Here is a 24,683-nt window from a genome sequence, read left to right on the forward strand (position 1 = left end):
ATATAACAACTATTTACATAGCATTTATTTTGTATTAGGTATCATAAGTAAGTCGGAACAAGTACATCTGGTATTATTTAGCGTCAGTTAGTCAAAAGTTTGTCTTAGTATATAATATATATTTTACCTTTCTATGCATATAAAACACTTAAGAAATGTATGTATTTCAATAATTAAACCACTGTGTTGCTTAGTAATAATTGTAGCTTTCATCAGGGCAGGGCCTTTCACATGCTCCATTATTCTCACTTTATCCTTTAAAATTGTTCCGACCGTTGACCAACTGTAGCCTAACGCTTTTCCAATGACTGATGGCGTTTCATCTCTTTCTGTTCGCTTTATTATTTCCACTTTATTTTCACTCGTGATCGTTTTCCGCCAACAGAATAGAAACACTGTGGTCCTAAAGTCCACCACACTGAGACAGGTTAAATAAGGGACTTGAACATCCGCATTTTTTGGTATCTGCGGGGGTGGGGCTCCCAGAACCAGTACCCCGCGGATTAGGAGGGCCGACTGTATATGGGAAAATGCTCCATTGCCTGAACCTGTACGTATGCGTATGTCAGCTTTACACATGTTGGGCAGCACTTGTCAGTGCATCCATTAATGCATGAAGATTGCTAGCCCTTGCCATAAGCTAATGTACAATAGCTACCCCATGTTAAAAGAAACCACACAGATACAATTTCTATTTAACAACATTTTTGGGCCAGAATTGTCAGGCTCTTCACTGACAATCACAATAGCAAACAGCCTGAACTCAAAGTTTAGGAATTTAGATGCTTTGAGAGCAACATTGGCATGCTGAATGACATAGGAGATGAGCAGTTCAAACAAGATATGAGTACAATTTCTTCTGAAGGGGCAGACTGAAAGAGGAATGCCATCTTCACAGAGTAAGCTTTGCCATTAAGTATGAGCTGGTCTGGTGTCCCAGCGATTCACTCTGTGGCATTAGTGAACATTTTATGACTCAATCTTAGATGGAAGCAATGCACCACAATCAATGGTATATATGTCCCTAACCCACAAAGCTTTTGAAAAGTCTGAGAAGGACTTTTATTCTAACCTTGTAAAGCTTGAGAGAGACCTTGAAGATTTCCAGCATCTGCAGAATACTGAAAGATCGCAGCAGATCAGACAATATCTATGAAGAGAAATAAATACCCAACATTTTGGGCCAAGACCCTTCATCAGGACTAATCTATCTTCTCTGCTCTTTTTCCAGAGCTTTGCAAATACAGTATATGTATACTACAATTAAAGCAACATATAAACAGAAAATACTGAAGATACTCAGCAAGTCAGGCAGCTTGTGAAAAGGGAAATGAACTTAACATTCACAAAATGCTGTAGTCCTACCTTCTATGCAAGACTCAACATTTCATGATTGATATAGAATGGGCATTAGGCGCTTTGAGGCTCTTTTCATAGATAATTGTTTTGCAACTTTTCGACAATTGTCTGCAAAGTTTAATCTACCTAATACCCATTTCTTTAGATACCATCAAATTAGACATTTCATTAACCCTTTATTATCTAATTTTTCTGAGCTGCCCGAGAAAAACGTGGACCTGTTTCTTTGAATTAATCCATTGGGTAAAGGTTTAATACCTTTTATTCATGATTAATTAGTGACCTTGAGGCATGCCACCTTTGTTAAAATTAGAACTGCTTGGGAACATGATTTAAATATTTCTTTATCTGATGCGGTTTGGGATTCAATTCTTAAGTCAGTTAATTCAACCTCTTTATGTGCTCGCCACTGCCTTTTACAGTTTAAGGTTGTACATAGGGCTCACATGTCTAAATCTAAATTGTCGCGGTTTTACCCTGACATTAGTCCTGTTTGTGACAAGTGTAAAGGTGGCGAGGCTTCTCTTATCCATATGTACTGGGCTTGTCCTAGTCTAGAAAAATTTTGGAGAGAATTTTTTTTATCCCATATTCTTAATTGCCACTTAGAACTTAATCCTCTGATTGCCCTTTTCGGTACTTTGGGTGAGGCAGACATGCGTTTGAGTCCGACTAAACATCGGACATTATCTTTTGCCTCTCGTTTGGCTAGACGCTTAGTTCTCCTTAGGTGGAGAGATATTGCCCCACCCACTCATGCTTAATGGCTTATTGATATTATGTCCTGTTTAGATCTTGAAAAAATTCATTACTCACTTCTCAATTTGGACATAAAATTTCAAAAGGTGTGGGGGCCTTTTCTTGAATACTTCCATAACTCCTCTTTAGATTAAGTTTTCTTTTAATCCCTCACTTTCAGCTTTTTTTCTCTCTGTAAGTTTTATGGTTTCTTTTTGATGGAAATTACATTATAGTTTTGGTAGTAGGCATTATTATTCTTTTTTTAAATTTATAATTACAGTTTTGTGGGATTCAATGCTCCGATTATTTTTTTTACATATTGTAATGGTTGGCCTGGAGTTTCATAGTGGGAAGGAGGGGAGGATACTAACTTTATATGATTTTATTCTGGGTGCTGTTTCCTTATTGTTATGAATTATATAATTGATATGTTTCTTTTGCGCTGTATTAATCTTCATTTTGTTGTTGGGTTTTTTGTTTGTAGCTGGAATGCATAAAAAAATTAATAAAGAAAAAAATGCTGGAAGAACTCAGCAGGTCAAGCAGCATATATGCATTAATGGGTGCACTGACAAGTGCTGCCTAACGTGTAAATTTGGCACACACCCGCATATGTACATGTTCAGGCAATTAAACACTTTCCAGTTGTCTTCCTGTTACCTTGTCATTCTCTATTTGTCACACACGCAGTCACATCTGAATCTTCAGGTTCTGGCTGCACACCCACCACGTTAATTGTTACTGATATATATATATATATCCACAGCAATCAATTCAAAGTTAAGTTATTACCTAAGTACATATTTAGTTGCTTGACCTGAAACAGCAACACCCTATTCCTCTTCATCAGGACTGGAAGGAAGGGGAAGGTTATAGAAAACATGAATAAAGAACAAAAAGGCTATGAAATGAGAGTGAGAGAGAGAGACTGATCATTTAAGAAGTTGATATCATGCATGATCAAATGTCCATAATGAAACACAACATGAAAAATAGTAGTTCATAACTAATAGGAAATAAGTGATGTCTGAGAAAGAGCTTTGTATATGAATAAAGGCTTTTTTTTTGGGTGTATATCTGATATCTCCAGAGAGAGAAGAGGTGATTTGATAATTTTTATGTCAATCAAGAATCAATGGTTGCAATATGATATGTGCCTGAGATTGATCTAATTTGTAATTTGTGTATGTAACCAAACTCAGTAGTTTTCTGGAAAAATAAATAAGCTTTTATTGTGTAAATGAAGATTTAAGTTCTGCTTCCTCTCTAATTTTGCATCTTAAAGTTGAAAAAGCTAATATCAGCAGATGCTTGAAACATGAAATAAAAACAGAAAATGCTAGAAGTAGCTTAGTTGGGACCTCTTTAGGTTAATGACCATTTTCAGAACTTTGAGAATTTGGAGTCTAACATTAAATTGCGGAGTAGAAAGATTTCCACAAGTTTTTTTGTTTTCATTCAAATTTACTACATATTTTATTTGACAGTGGACTGCTGGGAATCTAATTATGATGTATGCTTTGCTCTTGACTGCCAGTATTTAAATCAAAAGACACTTGTAAATCCTTACTGAATAGTAGTGATTATTAATTCACTCATTCATGCAATCAGCTTTGATTGAATGGCGAAGCAGACGTAAGAGCTGAATGGTCTAAATCTGCTCTTACGCCTTTTGGTTTTAATTTTTTTTTCTTGAGCACTATACAAAAAGTCATAATAGGAATAAAGCAACTATATAGTTCAGATTAACTCAAATATCTGTAAGCTTCAGGCTTTCAAGTCAAAGGAGTAATGGTCTCTAAAGCTAGTATGTAATGCCACATTATTACCTTGCATTTTATGTATTTTTGGATTTTCTTTTTAGGGTCTTGCTTCAGGGATGGCTTTTATAATGGAGAGTGACACTTAATTCTCTTTGGTTGCTCAAGTAGACAATGCTTTTCGGATTCTACATTCAAGGCCTTCTTAATTTTTTTAAGAAAAGAAACAAACTGGAATCTAGCTTTGCAAAGCTGGAAATTTTCTTAATTTATTTTCATTGTTGTTACTTTAGAGGAATAACTACTTTCAGACAGTGACTGAATGGAACAAGAAAATGTTTATTCTCATCCAAGGTCTTATGAGTCTTAAATATGTATCCAAATGCTAAGTAAGAAGTAAGATATTACAATTAATTTGATATTTGACAAATTATTTATTATAGCTCATTTTTTCTGGATGTGGATTTCAAAGGGAAGACTTTTATGTATATATTGGATTTCCTAGGTAATGCTTGTTCATTACCCTGAATTCAGAATCAGAAATCAGAATCATAAGACCATAAGTCATAGGAGCAGAATTAGGCTATTTGGCCCATCGAGTCTGCTCCACCATTTAATCATGGCTGATCCATTTCTCTCTCAGCTCCAGTCTCCTGCCTTTTCTCCATATGTCTTCATGCCCTGACTAATCAAGAATCTATTAATTAACCTCTGCCTTCAATATACCCAATGGCTTGGCCTCCACAGCCATATATTGCAGTGAATTCCACAGATTCACCACTCCCTGGCTAAGAAATTCTTCCTCATCGCCTTTCTAAACAAAAGTCCTTTATTCTGAGATTGTGTCCTCTGGTGTTAGACTCCTTCACCATAGAAAATATCCTCTTCCACATCCACTCTGTCAAGGCCTTTCAACATGTGATAGGTTTCAGTGAGATTTCCCCCTTCCCCCCATTCTTCTGAATTCTGGTGTTTACAGGCCCAAAGCCATCAGCACTCCTCATATGATAAGCCTTCAATCCCAGAATCATTTTTGTGAACCTCTTTTGAACCCTTGTCAATATCACCACATCCCTTTTTAGATAAGGGGCCCAAAACTGCTCTCAATGCTCCAAATGAGGCCTAACTAGTGTCCTTAACTTATATCCTTGCTTTTATATTCTAGTCCTCACTAAAGAATGATTTTCTTTCCAATTGTAAAAGTCTATGCCTTTCTTTCTTCTACCAAAGTGTGTGACCATGTATGTCCTGACACTGTATTCCATCTGCCACTTCTTTGCCCATTCTCCTTATCTGCCTAAGTTTTTCTGTAGTGCCTCTGCTTCCTCACCATTACCTGCCCCTCCTCCTATCTTCTTAACATCTGAAAACTTAGCCACAAAGCCATCAAGAAGTAGGTTTATTATCACTGATAGTTTGTCAGAGACTTATTCAAGCTAGCTTGATTGTAGCCACCCCCACGATGAATAGGGAGGCATCAGAGTGTGCTGTCTTGTGACTGGTGATCATGGTGCTCAGTTCCTTCAGTGCCAACTTGATTTTGCCAGGAGTGGAATGTATACTGCTACCAGAATGACAGTGGAGAATTCCCTTGGCAGATAGAATGGACCACACTTAACCACCAGATGTTCCAAGTCAGGAGATCAGGACTGAGACACATACCTTCTTGCACCATGTTGAGATGATCATGAAATAAATGAATTCTGATAAAAATACTTCCACAGTTTTGTTAGTAGATAATTACAGATTTGTGACTAAGTAGCAGTGAATTCAAAATGGCATTTGAATTTGAAAGGCATTAAAATAGTGATTTCAGAAAACGAGTAACTGTGCTGATCAATCTTTGATTCTTATACTCTGTAAATTTCAAGTTCAGCTTACAAATAACCAATTTATGTACAACTCGAACATTCAAACAAAAATTTAAGAGACTGGCAGGATGGATTTGCTTGCAGCTGCAGGCAGCTTCTGCCATGTGGGAACTTGTTTTGCAACTGCATTTCTGACTTTCGAACTGTCTAGGTTAAGAACAGTTTATAGGAATGGAACCTGGGGAGGACCTGTACAATGGTTTTCTTGTAACTGAAGGAGACGGACACTGAGTCTACAGAAGTGAGGCAAAGAAACATCAACTTCGTGCACTCTGGACAGCTTACAGAGGAGGAGGTGTTTCCCATCTTGAGGCACGTCAGGGTGGGTAAATCCCCAGGGCCTGACAAGTTGTGCCCTCAGACCCTATGGCAGGCAAGTGCAGAAATTGTCAGGGCCCTAGCAGAGATACTTAAATCATCCTTAGTGACAGGGGAGGTACCAGAGGATAGGATAGCCAATGTTATTCTCTGTTTTAAAGAAGGCTGTAAACATAAACCAGGAAATTATCAGCCAGTGAGTCTGACATCCGTTGTGGGAGTTATTGGAAGATATTCTAAGGGACCAGATATAAAAGTATTCAGATAGACATTGTCGGATTAAGGATAGCCAGTATGGCGTTGGGAGTGGTAGGTCATGTCTGACCAGTCTTAATAGAGTTTTTCAAGGAAGTTACCAGGAAAGTGGATGTTGTCTAATGGACTTTGGTAAAGCACTCGACAAGGTCCTGCATGGGAGGCTGGTCAAGAAGTTTCAGTTGCTCAGTATTCAGAATGAGGTAGATGATTAGATATAGGCTATGTCGGAGAGAGTGGTAGTAGAGGGTTGCTTCACTGACTGGGTCTGTATCTAATGTTTTACCTCGGGGATTGGTGCTGGGTCCTTTATTGTCTGTCATCTACAGTACATCAATGATCTGGATGATAATGTTGTTAAATGGATCAGCGAATTTGCAGATGACACCAAGATTGGGGGCAGTGAGGAAGCTTATCATGGCTTGCGGAGGGATCTAAATCAGCTGGAAGAGGGGACTGAATAATGTTAGATGGCATTTAGTGCAGACAAGTACGATGTTTTGCACTTCGGAAGGACCAACCAGGATAGGTCATACACTGAATGGTAGGGCACTGAGAAGTGTAGTAGAACAAGGGGATCTGGTAATGCAGGTCCATAATTTGTTGAAAGTGGAGTCACAGGTAGACAGGGTCATAAAGAAAGCTTTTGGCAAATTAGCTTTCATAAATCAATGTATTGAGTACAGGAGATTGAATGTTGTGTTGAGTTGTATAAGATGTTGGTGAGGCCCAGTTTGGAGTATTGTGTGTAGTTTTGGTCTCCTACCTATAGGAAAGATGTAAATAAGGTAGAAAGTATACACAGAAAATTTACAAGGATGTTGCTGGGTCTGGAGGACCTGAGTTAATAAGGAAAGATTAAATTGGTTAGGACTGTATTCTTTCAAATGTAGAAGTTTGAGAGGAGACTTGATAGAGGTATACAAAATTATGAGGGGGTATAGATAGGGTAAATGCAAGCAGGCTTTTTCTACTGAGTTTGGGTGGGGCTACAACCAGGGTCTGGGTTAAGGATGTAAGTGAAAATTTTAAGAGGAACTTGAGGGGAAACTTCTTCACTCAGAGGGTCATGAGAATTTGGAATGAGCTGCCAGCACAAGTGGTGCATGCAAGCTCAATGTCAATGTTTAAGAGAAGTTTGGATAGGTACATGGATAGTGGGGATATGGAGGGCAGGTCAATGGCAGTAGGCAATTTAAATGGCTGTGTCATGGATTCGATGTGCCAAAAGGCCTGTTTCTGTGCTGTACTTCTCTATAACTCTTAAGGATTTAAATGTGCGATAGTGTCTCACTATAATAATACAATCAAAAATGTTAAAGGAAATTTAAAAGGAGATTACAATTTGATGTTGAGTTCATTTAAGATCGATAATTTTGAACACCTTATTTATGAGGCCAAGAGGGAGGAAAAATCTGGGTTGTCTCAATCTACACTTAGTGGGAAAACTTGTAAAGCATGAGTCCTGAAGAAGGGTCTTGGCGCAAAATGTTGACCGTTTACTCTTTCCCATAGAAGCTGCCTGACTTGCTGAGTTCCTCCAGCATTTTGTGTGTGTTGCGAAGTATGAAATTTGTTGTAACAGTACAATCTCCTTCAGATGTTGACCCTGGCATCATATTTGTTTTGGCATCATATTTGTTTTGGCATCAGCTCACTGTTAGGCATGCATGTACAGGAATTCAGGCTTGAAGAATCCTCTTGATTTATATTTGGATCAAGCATTTAAGAAACCCATGGATGAAAGAAAAATGGAGGCTTTGTAGGAGAGAAGGGTTATATTGATCTTAGAGTCGGTTCAAGGGTTGGCACAACATTGTGGGCCAAAGGGCCTGTACTGTGCTGTAGTATTCTGTGTTCTATATTTGATAAACAGGAGAAATTTAGGGTGTTTATTTTTGCAGAAGCAAGCTTTGCCAGCTGCATCTTGTTAATTTAATGGTTTATAAATTGCACAAATCACAAATAAGTGTTTAAAATATTACTATTAAATATCCTTAGATAAGTGCCTTTTCCAGGCATTAAGTTTCAGATAATGAAGCTGATTTGAAAAGAGGAGCTAAAGCAGGTGTATTTAGGTAAAGATTATATTTGAATGTTTTGAGTGAAAGTGAATAGGAGAGTGTAAGAAACTTGGTACTCTGAATGCATTGGGATGCTTTTGAGATTGGTGCTGCATTATTTCAACTTATTGCACAAATTGCAGATTTTGGTTCTTGCTGAGGTGATGTAAACAGGATTTTCTGATGTATTATTAATTCTGTATTTTGGACACTTAATTGATATGTTGTTACTACTATTATCATCCTAAAGAAGGTCCTCAATTCGGGAAACATAGAAGGGCTGGTTACTAACAGTAAGATTCTGGTATTAACTGTTGGTGGATTATGGGTTTCTGTTCTCTCCCTGAGTCCTGAGTATTTTCTTGTTTTCTCTTCCTCTGTTAAAGGGAGGTGCAGATAATCCAGAACTGTATTGGTGAAGTCCACAACTCATTACAACATTTCACTACTAAAATATGAAATGTTAGTGAATGCAGATTATTTGGTGTCTACTTAACATGTTTAAAAGACAATGATTAAGTGGATATACCATGATGCCTAAAATAATTACCTGTCATGGCAACCTTCAAATTTAGTGTCCTTAGTTTTATGAGTTTCTGCTATTGTTATTCTTTTTCTTGTCAGTAGATGGGGATATTTGTGTTGGTCAGTTCACAATATAACAGTTTTTCTGCCTAAATAATTCCATCACATGCCTTCCTAATTCAGTACACTTAGAATTTTTAAAGTTACTTATAGCTGAGTTTTAGATGGAGTATATTTTTTTGATGATAAAGACTTTCCTCTCCATCATATTTGTTGTTCAACGATTTTATCATTTGGATTTCCATCAAGAATGTTTCTCAATTAATCAGGTGTTCTTTCTGTATTAATCTAGGAAAAGTTTTTTTTTCATTATATTTGTGTAAGTCCTTTAGCTCCTACTTCCAATGAAATTATTTTGTGTATTTGAATTTACGACGTGTGTCAAAGCCATTCAAAAATTTGCTGTTAACTTTGGTAGAAATGATTAGAACTGTACAGTTCTACAGCATAGAAACAGGCCTTTTGGCCCACCACATCTGTGCTGACCATCATGCCCATCTACACTAATCCCACTTGCCTGCATTAATTCCATATCTCTTTGTACCTTGTTTGTTCAGATACCTTGTCAAGATGCTTCTTAAATGTTGTTACAGTTTACCTCTATTACCACTCTGGCTGCTAGTTCCAGATAACCAACTACCCTTTGTGTGAAATGTTTACCCGTCAGGTCCCCTTTAAATCTACTCTGTCTTACCTTGTACCTTTATTCTTTAATGAGAAATGGACATTCCCCATCTATCCTACCTATGCTTCTCATAATTTTATGTATTTTTCTCATGTCATGACATGGCCATCTTTGCACCAGGGAAAACAACCTACATGATCTCTCCTGGTAATTCAAGTGAACCCAGGCAACAATCTCTGCACACTCTCTAAATTAATCACATCAATATTATAGTGTTTCATTTTGGTAGGTCATATATGATGGCAGAATATCATATTAATGGTAAGACTCTTGGCAGTGTGGAGGATCAGCAGGATCTTGGGGTCCGAGTCCATAGGACACTCAAAGCAGCTGTGCAGGTTGACTCTGTGGTTAAGAAGGCGTATGGCATATTGGCCTTCATCAATTGTGGAATTGAATTTAGGAGCTGAGAGGTAATATTGCAGCTATATAGGACTCTGGTCAGACCCCACTTGGAGTACTGTGCTCAGTTCTGGTCACCTCACTACAGGAAGGATGTGGAAGCCATAGAAAGAGTGCGGAGGAGATTTACAAGGATGTTGCCTGGATTGGGGAGCATACCTTATGAGAATAAGTTGAGTGAACTCGGCCTTTTCTCCTTGGAGCGACGGAGGATGAGGGGTGACCTGATAGAGGTGTACAAGATGATGAGAGGCATTGATCGTGTGGATAGTCAGAGGCATTTTCCAAGGGCTGCAGTGGTTGCCACAAGAGGACACAGGTTTAAGGTGCTGGGGAGTAGGTACAGAGGAGATGTCAGGGGTAAGTTTTTTACTCAGAGAGTGGTGAGTGCGTGGAATGGGCTGCCGGCAACAGTGGTGGAGGCGAATATGATAGGGTCTTTTAAGAAGCTTTCAGATCGGTACATGGAACTTAGTAAAATAGAGGGCTATAGGTAAGTCTAGTAATTTCTCAGGTAGGGACATGTTTGGCACAACTTTGTGGGCCAAAGGGCCTGTATTGTGCTGTAGGTTTTCTATGTTTTAGAACTGCACATGGTACTCCAAGTGCAATTTAACCAGTCTTGTACCTCTGTAACTTGGCATTGCAACGCTTGTCCTTAGTGATAAATAGTATGCCATGCACTTTCGTCACCACCTTGTCTACCTGTATTCCAGTTTTGAGGGAAATATGAACAAAGTCTCGCTGTTCAACAAAACTCCTCAAGGCCCTGTCAGACACACCGTATGCTGCTGGATTGTCCTGCCTTAGTTTAACTTCCCAAAAGTGCATCATTTCACAGTGTTCCAAGTTAAACTGCATCTGCTATTCCTTGGCCCACTTTCCCAGTTGATCTATATCCTGCTGCAACCTTCCACAATCTTCATTGCTGTCCACTCTACCACCAATTTTGATATTATCTATATAGTTATTAGTCATGCCACCTAACATTCTCATCCAAATCATTAATATGTATGACAAACCACAGAGGACTCAGCACTGATCTCTCTGCTGCACCTTTGGTCACTGGCCTTCAGTCTGATATAAAAAAAACTTCCACCAACACCATCTGTCTCCTACTACCAAACTTATTTTGTATCTACCGGTAGTTTGCTAACTTACTGTAGATCCCATGTGTTCAAAAATTCTGGACAAGCTTACCACACAGGACTTTGTCAAAGGACTTACTGAAGTCAATGTAGATAGTGTTTGTCCCTTCCCCTTCTCAGTCTTCTTGGTTGCATGTTTTTTAAAAAACTCGGTCAGATTCATGAAACATGATTTCATGCCTATTCAAGGGCAAATAAATTATGTCCTTTAGAATCCTTTCTATAACTTTCCCAGCACTGTGTAATGCTCACTAGTCTGTATTTCCCCATCTTTTTCCTGCTGCCCTTAGATTCATAGCAGAGGATACAGGCCCTTTGGCTGATCCAATCCCCTGTGTTTGGTTTATGTCCCTCTCAATCCCAGCCCTCCATGTACCTATCCAAGTGCTTCTTAACTGATACTTTTGTACCTACCTCAACCACTTCCGGCAGTTTGTTGCATATTCTCACCACCCGCTGCATGGAAAAAAAATGCCCTTCAGGTACCTTTTAATTCTTTCCTCTCTTACCCTAAATCTGTGCCCCTTTGTTTTAATCTTGCCTACCTTGAGGAAAAGACTTACCTTCCACTTTATCTGTGCCAAACAAAGGCACAATTTTAGCCACTAGAAGACTGGTGTGTTGCTAAGGAAGATACAAAAATCTCTACCATTTCCTTTTTAGCTTCGCATAACATCCTAGGTCAAACTCTGTGGATCATAAATGACCTCCAAGATCACTTCCTTTGTAATATTGATACCAGAATCAGGTTTATTATCACCGTTTGTTAACTTAGCAGCAGCAGTTCAATGCAATACATAATATAGAAGAAGAGGGAAAATATAAAATAATAATAAATAAATAAATAAATTGCTGTGTACGTATATTGAATAGATTGAAGATCATGCAAAAAAAACAAATAATATATATTTAAAAAGTGAGGTAGTGTTCACGGATTCAGTGTCCATTTAGGAATCAGATAGCAGAGGGGAAGAAGCTGTTCCTGAATCACTTGAGGTTGTGCCTTCAGGCTTCTGTAGCTCCTTACCTGATGGTAACAGTGAGAAAAGGGCATGCCCTGGGTGCTGAGGTCCTTAATAATGGACACTGACTTTCTCAGATACCGCTCCTTGAAGATGTCCTGGGTACTTTGTAGGCTAGTACCCAAGATAGAACCGATTAAATTTACAACCCCCTGCAGCTTATTTCGGTCCTGTGCAGTAGCACCCCCCCACCCCCCAATACTAGACAGCAATGCAGCCCGTCAGAATGCTCTCTATGATACATCTGTAGAAGTTCAGGATATCACTGTTCCCTTCCCCTGAACCAGCTTGCTTCCATGTTCTTCTCCACAGTAAACAAAGATGAGAAGTAGTCATTTAGGGCCTCGCCTATTTCTTGTGGTTCCACACATAGATCACCACATTGATCCTTTAATAATACATTATATGGGTTTTATTTTGTTAGTTGTGGTAAACTGGTGAACTGAATTCAAAGTCCATTAAATATTCTTTGCATTTTATTTTTTTAAAGAACAAAACAAGTGAGCACTAGTTAGCCAATCAGAAATCATTCTATTTTGTCAAAAAATGCTCAAAAGTTATCCTGTTGAAGGGTTTTTTGTTAATTTAGTAGGAAGAAGGGAATCTGGAAAGAAATTCTGAAAATTTATACAACTGTTGGATTTTGAATAAGAAAGACCAATCGTATTATTATAGGAACATTGGAATATGAGTAGGACATTCAGTCCTTTGTGTGGTCTATCTGCATTTAGATCATGATTGATTTGTGTTTGATCTGATTTTGGTTGTTTTACCCCTAATATCCATGCCTAACAAAAATCTATAAATCTCAATACTTTAAAAAATTCAAATGACCTTACTTCAATAATGTCTTTTTTTCCCTGGAAGATAAGGAAGAACTTCAGACTTGCACTATCCTTTGTTTGTGGAAGCATATCCTGCTGTTATGTCTGAATAGTGTAAATCTAATATTAAGGCCATGCCCTTCTGTTCTAGACTCCCAAGAGAAAATAATTTCAGTCTATCAACCCGACCAACTCCTTTAATTGTTATAAACAACTCAATTGCTTTGCCCTTTCATCTACATTCCATAAAGAATATGTGCATGCTGCTTGTAGTACAGAACTTTATGCTGCATTATAATTGAATGTAAACAACAATGTATAAATCCTTAGTTAAATATTTGCAAGTTTGCCTTAGATTCTAAATATTTTAATTGTTTTCCATTTAATTTTAGTCTGCATACAATAAAAACTGTTATCTGCATGGGATAAGATGGCAGATGCCAGTTATTCCAATATTGGCCTGGGAGCTCCCTTGGCACAGCCCTGATGTGGCTGGGGGCACTCTTTTGGCACTGTACCACTATTAGCCAAGGTACTCCTTGACTGGGGATAAAAATAAGTTATCCACTTTTCTGTTTGGTTGTTTTCCCAGTTAATTTTATGCTGTGTTGTGTGACCCCTCTGTCAGTGGGAACATTTTGTCTAAAATATTCTAGACTTTTTGTGATTTCACAGACCTGTTTCAGTTCTCTCCTGCCCTCCCTTATTCTAAGGAAAACAATTGTAATCTTATAGATAGGTCCTTAAACTCAGGCAACACACACAAAATGCTGGTGGAATGCTGCAGGTCAGGCAGCATTTTGTGTGTGTTGCTTGAATTTCCAGCATCTGCAGATTTCCTCGTGTTTGCCTTAAACTCTGGAGTCATTCTGACAAATCTCTTCTGCATTTTCCCTAATACCCAAGCCCTCTACATTTTTCCTAAAGTACATTGCTGATAACTTCATCTTCTGGAGTTCTGGGATAAGCAATGAGGACAGTGTGGGAATTGTGGACTCTTCCACAGTTGGGGCAGAAAGTGCATGGCAGGGCAGGTGACATTGATTGTGAGATGCTGAACTCATGTATCTGCATTGTCATTTCCTCAGAAATACTTCAAAATTAAAGTAAATTTATAATTGTTGTTTTGGCTAAACTACATCATAACCTTAAATGTATGTTCGAAATTTTAATTCACACTTTATGAAATATTAGGTGAAAATATGCTTGTTACTTACTGCTTTGCTCTGTGTGAATTTTATAATCCCAGATCAAAGAGATAGCAGGACCTCTGAGCGTAGCTTTCTTTTAAGGTGAGCATCACTGCTTCACTGCTGACAACAGATTGTGGATTTAGGTATTATTATTAGGTATTAGAGATTACAAACTCTTTAGAGAATTGCTGTTGAAGAATGTTGTTAAGTTTGATATCAAGACTAATGAGCATTAAATTATGTTCCTGACTTCTTAAGGTTCATGTGTTTCTGCACTTGATGTAGAAGTATTTAGTATTGAAATTTAGATAGAAATCTTATTATAGTTCCAAAGGTAAATGCCTATTTCCCAGCTGCGAAAGCCCTCACTCAAATGAGAAAAAATTGTTGAGATTTCTTAAAAGAATACCTGTACTGTATTTGAATTAAGTTGAGTAATTCAACTTCATGACCCCTTGGTTCAATGGTTATGCAGGTACTTGCCTTCAGAACATGGGTTCAAGCCTTATTTCAACGATTTTCAGCTGAACTTCGATACATTCATTGAGAGCTGTACAGATGGGAAATATCATATATTAGAGGACATATATTAAATTACAATACACTCTACTTATATGATTTTAAAATTCTGTAGTTCAGAAAAAGAAAGACTTAAGTACGTCATTGGCTGTAAAATGCTTTGGATCATCTGAGAACTTGCTGAAAGCCATTTTATAAAGTCAGTGTTTTCCCCCTATGGATTAATAACATGCAAGTTTGGCTTCAAGGAGTTCTGATTAATTTGGTGATGTTTATTTCATTTTTAGACTAACGTCACAACTTCACTTGATACTGTTGGGGCAGTGGTGGTGGACCATGAAGGAAATGTTGCTGCTGCTGTTTCAAGTGGAGGCTTAGCAATGAAGCACCCTGGGAGAGTTGGCCAAGTAATTAGCTTGTTTCATTTGTAAGATATTTGTATTTACATGCTAAACATATGTTTTACATTGGTTTCAATCAAGAGATAAATTCCCAATACAATTACAGTTTATTAATATTCCTTGTCAGCATTGGAACAGATGCATTAAAAGCAATGTGGAATAAACTTTGTTCATTTGGCAACTGTTTTCTTTTTCTCTTATGGGATGTATGAATTCCTGACAAGTAAAGCATCTACTGCCCAGCCTGACTACATTTGAGAATGTAGGGGAGAGCCATTTATTGAATGCATTTCCACAGTGTTGTTAGGTAGAATATTTTAAGGCGGTGAGCCAGCAATAGCAGAAATTTGATGATATGACATATTTCCATTTTAGTATGCTGTCTGACTTTTTATGCATAAATATTGTAATGATATGAATTGGTCTGATGCTTTATGGCCCTTTTTCAATGTTTTTCCTTGACGTAGTTTTGAATTTAGATTTAATCTGCTTTATAGAAATTATTTTGTTTTTGTGTTGAGAAAATGATGTTATTTTTGTGTTGTGATAATCCAAAATCTGTTGTGCATGTATGAATGAAATCAAAACACAGACATTTTAAGTTCTACTTGCTGTGTTGGGAATGTGAGTAGTTGTGCCAGAGATGAAGGTGGTGGAGAAGCAAAGCCAGAGACCCTGGAATGTGGATTGTGGTGTTGAGGGAAGAACCTTATAAATCAAGAGGTTTCATATATTTCATATATCCTTTCAACACATTCCTCCCATCAAATGTGTTGTTTCAAATAATCTCATCAATCCCATTATCTATATTTAGTTCCATATAACCCTTTCTCTTACTCATGCTTTTAACATAGACCTGATTACCCCATTAGCCTCTTACACAAGTGGTAATTTATAGCTGCCATTATAACTACCAGCCAGCTTATTTTAAAAGTGTGCAAGGAAGCTGGAGGACTTGGGGGAAACCTACATAGTCTCAGTGAATGGCAAACTGCATACAGATAGTACCAGAGTTGGAATCGAACCCATACCTGCAGCTCCATTGTGCCGTCCACAGGGAAGGGAAGTGTGAAGGATCAAAAGGAAGGGTGTGAAGTAAGGAATGCACTGTGTGTGTGTGTGTGTGTGTGTGTGTGTGTGTGTGTGTGTGTGTGTGTGTGTGTGTGTGTGTGTGTGTGTGTGTGTGTGTGTGTGTGTGTGTGTGTGTGTGTGTGTGTGTGTGTGTGTGTGTGTAAGTGACCACAAATACATACATGTGTGTCAATAAAAAGTAGTAAGCAATGTCAATATATTAATTCATGTAGCACTTCCATTGAGTTACTTTTGCCGAATGACATCTGTTTGAAATGATGTCACAGCAACAGAATAAAGTCTGAATGCTCGTAATGCTAGTTTAACATCACTGCAAAAGTGTTAATATTAAATAATAAATCTTTGAAAGAAATCTCGAACATCTTTTGCAGCAGTTTTCTTACTGTTGAAGTTTAAAAAGATAGGTTTTCCAACACTTGCTTGCATTTTGTTTTTAGGCAGCTGTATACGGGTGCGGTTGCTGGGCAGAAAATACAGGTGGCCGTAATGTGTATTCTACAGCTGTGAGTACATCAGGTATTAACTATATATGCAAATATTTTTCCATGCCATCTATTTTTTAAGAGATTTGCTTCAATAACATAATTAATAGAACACCATATGTGGGTGTGTTTTCTTTTACATTGTCTTCACTATCATACTTTAAAAATTGGACCTGTGCAGGCCTAATTGGAGCTTTCAAAGGTGGTAACCTTAAGGGCCAGTTAAAGGGAAACTACCAAGGAAGCTATTGAAAGTAGGTTGTGAAGAAGCAGAGGGCTTGTTTAGGAAATATTCCAGCATCTATATATGAAGTGATTACATGTTTTACAAATCACGCAAAGGATGATGAAGGTGCTTGCACAATAGATTAGAACTGGATTGGGTTGGGGTGTTTGACAGGGGTACCTTAGGAAGTGACATGATTAATTTATAAACAAGAGCAAAACTTTTACTGGGCAGCTTTCAAGTCCAGGGATGATCATGGAATAGTATTTAATACAAGATAGGGTGTGAGTAGTGTAGTGTATCACTCAATTTGGAGTATTCTGTAGGTCTCCCAATAGCAACAGGGGCACTGAGAATCAGGTAAGTAGGCAAATTTTGGTGAAGTGCAAATAAAACAGTTATTATCATCGGGGATTTCAACTTCCCTAATCTTGATTGGCATCTCCTTAGTGCAAAAGGTTTAGATGGGCAGAATTTGTTAGGTGTGTCCAGGAAAGATTTGTGTCACAGTATGTGGACAGGCCAACTGAAGGAGAGGCCATACTGGATCTAGGACTACACAATGAACCTAGTCAGGTGACATCTCGGTTGGAGAGCATTTCAGAGACAGTGGCCATAACTTCAGTATAGCCTTGGGAAAGGATAGGGACAGACAGAGTGGGAATGTAGTTAATTACTTTTACAGCAAGCTGGAATAACCAACGCCTATTGGTCAGCTGAAAACCAATCCCAAACTGACTTTCATTGATTATCCTATCAACATCTTGAATGTTCTTGTTTAAACCATTTAAATAGTCATGCTTTGAAATGGAAGTTTTGTGATTTTTGTAGTTGTGTGGTTTTCAAGATTCAGCTTTGGGTCTTATTAGTAGTTACAGGCAAGCGAACACAAATTGGCGACGAGGTGCTGTATTATATCGACATGGCAATTTCAGCAGACACTTGCACGCAATTCCACAACAACAGCAAGCTCAATTTGAGGTGGCCCTGCTGAAGTTTATCAAAACTTTGATGAGAAGGTTATCAATGAGTCCAACAACATCAGTATCGAGCACTGAACAGAACTCAAATATTTGAGTCAGTTGTTTCGTCCATTACCAACTTCCAGTTCAGTGGTGCTTCAGGAGTTGCATTTGAATCATCCTTCCAATGTTATGAAGATATATTCCAGGTTGAGTTCACCAGTAAAGACGATGTATAGAAGACATGCTCTTTGCTGCGAAAATTTGGATACTGCTGAACATGACTGTTATTTCAGCTTTATTCTACCTAAGAATCTGTGTGATCTATTGTTGGACAAAACTGTCTTGACAGCTAACAAGCATCTTTGGATCTTTTCATTGTTCACTACCATTGCCTAAAACTCGTTAAACGTGATGCTGATGACTTACCTCGTCACATGTGCTGGTGTCATCAATCGTGAATGTGAAAAGTTCAAACTGGGTTATATGACTGAATCACAGGTGAAATGTCTGATTTCTGTTTGTGGACTTAAGGCACCTGGCAATGCAGAAATTCGGAATCAGCTCCTGGCCAGACTGCAGCAAGACTGATATGATTTTACAAGCTGTCACTCAGGAATGTCAGTGCTTGATCAGCCTGAAACATGTTTCCAACCTGGTCAAACAGAACCATATCAATGCTGTATCCAGTAGTCCAAACGTTATAACTGTAAGGTCTCCAAGCAGCCAAACACAGCTTGTTGGAACTGTGGTGCATGGCATTAAGCAAGAAACTGCCAATACAAGAAATACATCTGCAGCAAATGCCAATGCTGTTCTTCATTGTCTTCTAGGCCAGAGAAACACAAGGACAAGAAGTTTCAAAAACCAAGGAGTTTAATAGTTGTGTTCAAAGTTAACTTCATCCCCAGGAGATGGTACATCAATGTATTTATCAACAATCAGTTGTCAAGGTACTGCTCGATCCAGCATCAGACGTCAGCATTATCTCCAAACGCATATGGCTGGAACTTTGGTCCCCATCAATCAAATCAACTCATCACTGCACTGCATAGTGAAGCTGAATGATAACCAAGTCAACAGAGTGTGTTACCTAACAGACCAGCCAGATCTGACTGTCCTGACTGGATGGACAAGTTTGATCTCTGGAGCATCCCTCTGGATGGGGTCTGTGCAAAGACATTGGCCGTTCAAGTCATATCAGTCAATGACATACCACCATTAATACTTGAGACCATACAACAACAACTGCAACATCAGCATTGCTTCAAGAAGGCTTAGATTGCTGTGCCAAAATGCAAACAGAACTCCATCTTTGTTCAGATGCACACAGAACCAGTCTTCTGTCCTAGAAGACCGATAGCAAACATAGCCTTACCAATCAAAGCTGTCTACCACTCACGTTGAGCAGCTCCAATAGTCGTTTTCAATAAAGCCAATGGTACAGTGAGGTTGTATGTAAACTTCTCAACTGGACTCATTGTGGGCTGTAGAGCCACACCAATACTGGCAGAGCTCATCACAAAATTGAATGGTGGTAGCTACTTAGTGAAGTTGGACCTGGCAGAAGTCTGTCTACAGGTAGAAGTGACAGAAAATTCACAGATGTTTCTCAGCATTACAACACATAGGGTCTTTTTCTTCCTCCATCTGCCTTTTGAGGTAAAGGCAGCTTCTTCAGTTTTTCAACAGCTTGTGGACACCATGCTGAGTGGTATCGATGGTGTTGCCGCTATTTCGACAACGTGATTGTGACAGGCACAGATCAGACTGAACTATGCCAATGCCTGGACCATGTTTTGAACAAACTACAAGACCTTGGAACTGTGATTTTGGCAGAAAAATGCAGTCTCCTGATGTCTTCAAATCAAGTACCTGGGAAGCATTGTAGATGAGCCAGTCATCGCCCAAATCCTGAAAACATCACTGCTATCTTAAAACTGCCTCCACCATCATCTATCAGTACTTTATGATCATTTTTAGTTATGGTCAGGCATTCCTCAGCATTTCTCCAGCAATGCACCAGCTGAGGGAGCATTTCAATGCCCTGCTTAACAAGAGCGCCACATGAAAATAGTCCAAACACTGCCAAGAGGCTTTTGATCAGGTGAAGAATATGCTGTCAACTGATCTTATGTTGATGCATTTCTACCTAGAGTTGCCAATTGTTGATGTGACAGATGCATCCGACTTTGGGGTGGAAGCTGTCATATCCCGTATCGTCCTTGATGGTTCCAAAAAATCTGTCATGTCTACAGCCAAGATACTGCGCGCAGCAGAAAGGAACTATGGACAAACTGAGAAGGGAGTTTTGTGAATCATCTTTGTTGTTAAGAAATTCCACATGATGCTTTATGGGATACACCACAAACCACTGCTTTCCATCTATGGGTCTAAGAAAGGCATCCCTGTGTATACAGCTAATCATCTACAAAGGTGGGCAATAACGTTATTAGCCTATGATTTCAAAATCAAGTACACATCAACCCAGGAACTTGGTCATGTTGATGCCCTCTCCAGACTTGTGAATCAGCAGGTTACTGAAAACAATGACATGTTTGTGGCTGTGATTTCAATTGATTGTGAAGTCCATTGAGTTGTGTTGATTGCTGCTGAAGGTCTCCTCATCACAATTAACAAGATCAGAGCAGAAACAACTGCAGATCCTCTTCTTCAGTGCATCTCCAGATACTTTATTGATGGATGGTCAGTCAAGGTTAAGGAAGATGTTGTACCCTTCTACCAACATCATACATTGCTCTGAACTGTGGCCTCCTGTCTAATGTTTGGAGACAGAATAGTGATTCCATGAGCACTTTGACCAAAAGTACTGAAACAGTTGCACTGTGGTCACCTGGGTATCAATGAAAGCCCTGGCAAGATGATTTGTGTATAGTCTAGGCATAGATGAAGGTATCACATCCATATGCAAGCAGTGTACTTTGCTGTATGGCTGCTAGGAATCAAAGTAGAGCCAATCCACAACCATGGCCTCAGAGTCGAGTATATATTGACTTTGCTGTCCTTGTCCTGGTTGAAACCTACTCCAAATGGTCAGAAGTATGAAGTTACCATTCAACAGCTGCTGCAGATCTTCAGCCACTTTGAGTTGCCAGAAATGCTTGTTTCTGTCAGTGGCACTCAATTTAGTTCACAGTAGTTTGCCGCTTTCTGCCAGAACAGCAGGATTATCCACATCCTCTCACCGCCATATCATCCAGAGTCCAACAGCCAAGCAGAGAGATGTATTGATATCTTCAAATGGTCGCTTCTGCAATCAAGAGGGGAAGGAGCATCAGCTGAGGCTCTCAACTGATTTCTGTTGATGTATGGAATTAGACTGCATCTGGACCTCAAGGGAAGGCTCCAGATGAAATGTTTTTGGAAAGAAGACTGTGCACAGTACTGGATACAATACTGCCACAGCATCCGACATCCAAAACAGCTGATGGTCAGGTGCACAAGGTAGCCATAGAGAACGGTCGATGGGTGAAGTCATACAAGACCAGAGCTGTAGTGTGGGCCAGACAGTATTGCAATGGGCAAGATCCCTGGGTATCAGGTCAGATTGTCAAATGAAGGGGGAAAGTGCTCCACATCAACCATTTGCAGGTATATGTTCCCAAAGGCACAAAAGGTTCATCAGGCAGATCATTGAACACAGAGCTGGGCCTGGCATCACCTGGAAGAGTTTGATTTACCCTGATTGAACCAACCACCAACGCCAGCACAGCCACAAGCAACATTGTGACATGAAAGTGACAGCCTGAAATCACTAAGGAAGACTGATCACCAGCATAAGCCAGTTGTTGCAATCCAATGCAACCCTTGGCTCAAATCTTACAGGTAATCACCTTCAAGGAGGAGGTGTTATGACAAGCCAAAATAGCCAATGTCTATTGGTCAGCAGACAACCAGTCCCAGGCTGACTTTCACTGATTGTCCTATCAACATCTCAAATGTTCTTGGGTAAACCATTTAAGTAGTCATACTTTGGGATGTATTGTTGAGTTTTGAGATTTTTGCAGTTGTATGGTTTTAGTGAATAAAGGGTTATTTCAAGTCCAGCTTTGTTTTATCTCCTGGCTTCAGGTCTCATCTGTATTTATAGGCAAGCAAACACAACAATTATGATCATATTAGGCAGGAACGTGGGAGCATAAATTGGGAACAGATGCTCTCAAGGAAATACACAGCAGAAATTTGTAGGTTGCTTAGAGAGCACTTGTATGGGGTTCTGATTAGGTTTTTACCTTTGTGACAGGGAAGGGATGGTAGGATGAAAGAACCATGAGGTGGGACATTTAGTCAGGAGGAAGAAAGAAGTATTCTTAAGAAGCAAAAGTCAGACGGGGCTCTTGAGAGTTACAAGGTAGCCAAGGAAGAGCTTAAGAGCGGTCTTGGAAGAACAAGAAGAGGACATGAGAAGATCTTGGCAAGTAAGAGTATGATTAAGGAAGACCCCAGGGTGTGGGAGGATGACTAGAGTGAGGGTAATCCTGCTCAGGAATAAAGGGGGAAACGTGTCTGGAGACAGAGGTGGTAGGAGAGGTCCTTAATGAATACAGGAGAGAGACTTTGAATATGAGATCAGTATAAAACTGGCTAATATGCTGCAACATATTGAGGTTCAAGATAAAATTTGGTCAAAAAAGGTAATGGGGATAATCCAGGGATTTATTGACCAATGAGTCTTCCGTCAGTGGTGGTCAAATTAAAAGAGACGATTCTTAGGGACAGGATTTTTGAGCATTTGGAGAAGCATAGTTTTATTTGGGATAGTCAGCATAGCTTTGTGAGGTGGCATGCCTCCTGAGCCTGATTGAGTTTTCAAGTTTCGCAAAACAATTTGATGATGGTAGAGCAGTGTATATGTATGGATTTTAATTAAGTTGTTCACACAGCTCCCCATTGTAGACTCAACCAGAAAATCATGAAGCATGGGATCCGTGGAAACTTGGCTGCTTGAATTTGGAATTTGCTTGCCCATAGAAGGCAGAGTATAGTAGTATATATGGTGTCCTGCAGGGATCTGTTCTGGAACCCTACTCTCTTTCTTTCATATAATGACGGATGAGGAATTGGAAGGGTGATTGTTAAGTTTACAGATGACAAAGGTTTGTGGTGTTGTGGATTGTATGGAAGGTTATCAGTGGGATATAGACAGGATGCAGAGAAAGGCAGAGAAATGACAGATGGAGTTCGGTCTGCAAAAATGTGGTGATACATTTCAGAAGGTTGAACTTAAAGCTGGAGTACAAGGTTAATAGCAATATTCTTAACAGTGTTGGAAGTATAGAGGGACCTTGGGTTCCAGTCAATAGATTCCTCAAAATTGCTACACAAATTGATGGGATGGTTAAAAAGGCATATGGTGTGACGACTTTTATTAGACAGATGAATGAGTTCAAGAGCCACAGAGTAATGTTGCAGCTTTATAAAACTTTGGTTAGATCACAGTTGGAGTATTGTGTTCAATTCTGTTTGCCTCTTTATAGAAAGGACGTGGAAGCTTTAGAGAGGGTGCAGAGCAGCTTTACAAGGATGCTGCCTGAATTAAAGAACATGCCATAAGAGGAAAGATTCAATGAGCTAGAACTTTTCTCTTTGGAATGAAGGAGGATGAGAGGTGATTTGTAGAAATGTATTCACGGAACAGCAATGGGCTATACCAGAGGACATCTGTTGAAGGAGGAAAGTTTAGGGGAGATGTCAGTGGCTTTACTTTTACAGAGTGGTAGGTACATGCATTGCACTGCCAGGGGTGGTAGTCGTGGCTGATACATAGGATGTAAGACATAGAGCATTAAAGCACAGTACAGGCTCTTCAGTCCACGATGTTGTGCTGACCATTTGCCCTATTCTAAGATCAATCTAACCCTACCTTCTCACATAACTCCCCATTTTTCTATCATTGATGTGCCTATATAAGTGTTACTTAAATGCCCCCAATAACAACATCCCTGGCAGAGTGTCCATGCAACCAGCATTTTCTGTGTAAAGATCTTATACCTGACATCCCCTTTATACTTTGCTCCAATCACCTTAAAATTATGCTTCCTTGTATTAGTCACTTCGGCCCTTGGAAAAATTTTCTGGCTTGCCTCTGTTTCTATGCTTAATATCATCTTGTATACCTCTGTCAAGTCACCTCTTATCCTCTTTCACTAAGAAATGCTCTCTGGTCCAGGCAGCATTCTTGTAAATCTCAGCTCTGCATTCACTCTAAAGCATTTATATCCTTCCTATAATGAGGTAACCATAACTGAACACAATATTCTAAGTGTGATCTAACCAGGATTTTATAGAGCTGAGACATTACCTTGCAACCCTTGAACTCAATTTCTCCAACTAATGAAGCCCAACACACCATATGCCTTTTTAACATCCCTCTCAACTTATGCGGCAACTTTGAGGGATTTATATACATGGACCCTACTATTCCTCCACACTGCTAAGACTGTATTCTATCCTGTATTCAACCTTCCAAAATGAATCACTTTACAATTTTCTGGGTTGATCTCCATCGACTACTTCTCAGCCCAGCTTTGCATTCAATGGGAACATTTAGTGATTCTTTGATGGGCACATAGATGTAAGAAGGATGAAAGGTTATGGGAAATGCAGGAGGAAAGGTTTAGATTGGTCATGGAGTAGGTTTATATAGGTTAGCAAAACTTTGTGGACTGAAGAGCCCTTACTCTGCTGTACTGTGCTATTACTATGTTCTAAAATAGATCTAGTAAAGTTAATAAAATAAACAAGCCTTGTTAGT

At 39.1% G+C, this 24,683-nt stretch overlaps 1 protein-coding gene across 3 annotated transcripts in view; it reads left to right on the forward strand.

Moving 5' to 3' along the window:
• The window catches only part of tasp1 (taspase, threonine aspartase, 1), a 145,966-nt gene that overhangs the window by 75,245 nt on the left and 46,038 nt on the right, over window positions 1-24,683 (forward strand). For all 3 annotated transcript variants that reach the window (XM_073051278.1, XM_073051279.1, XM_073051280.1), the window contains 2 exons: window positions 15,033-15,152; window positions 16,676-16,754. In XM_073051278.1, coding sequence (XP_072907379.1) covers window positions 15,033-15,152; window positions 16,676-16,754 — 199 coding nt within the window. The remainder of the gene's footprint in view (window positions 1-15,032; window positions 15,153-16,675; window positions 16,755-24,683) is intronic.

Source organism: Hemitrygon akajei, chromosome 7, assembly GCF_048418815.1.
Source record: "Hemitrygon akajei chromosome 7, sHemAka1.3, whole genome shotgun sequence".
NCBI classification, from domain to species: domain Eukaryota; kingdom Metazoa; phylum Chordata; class Chondrichthyes; order Myliobatiformes; family Dasyatidae; genus Hemitrygon; species Hemitrygon akajei.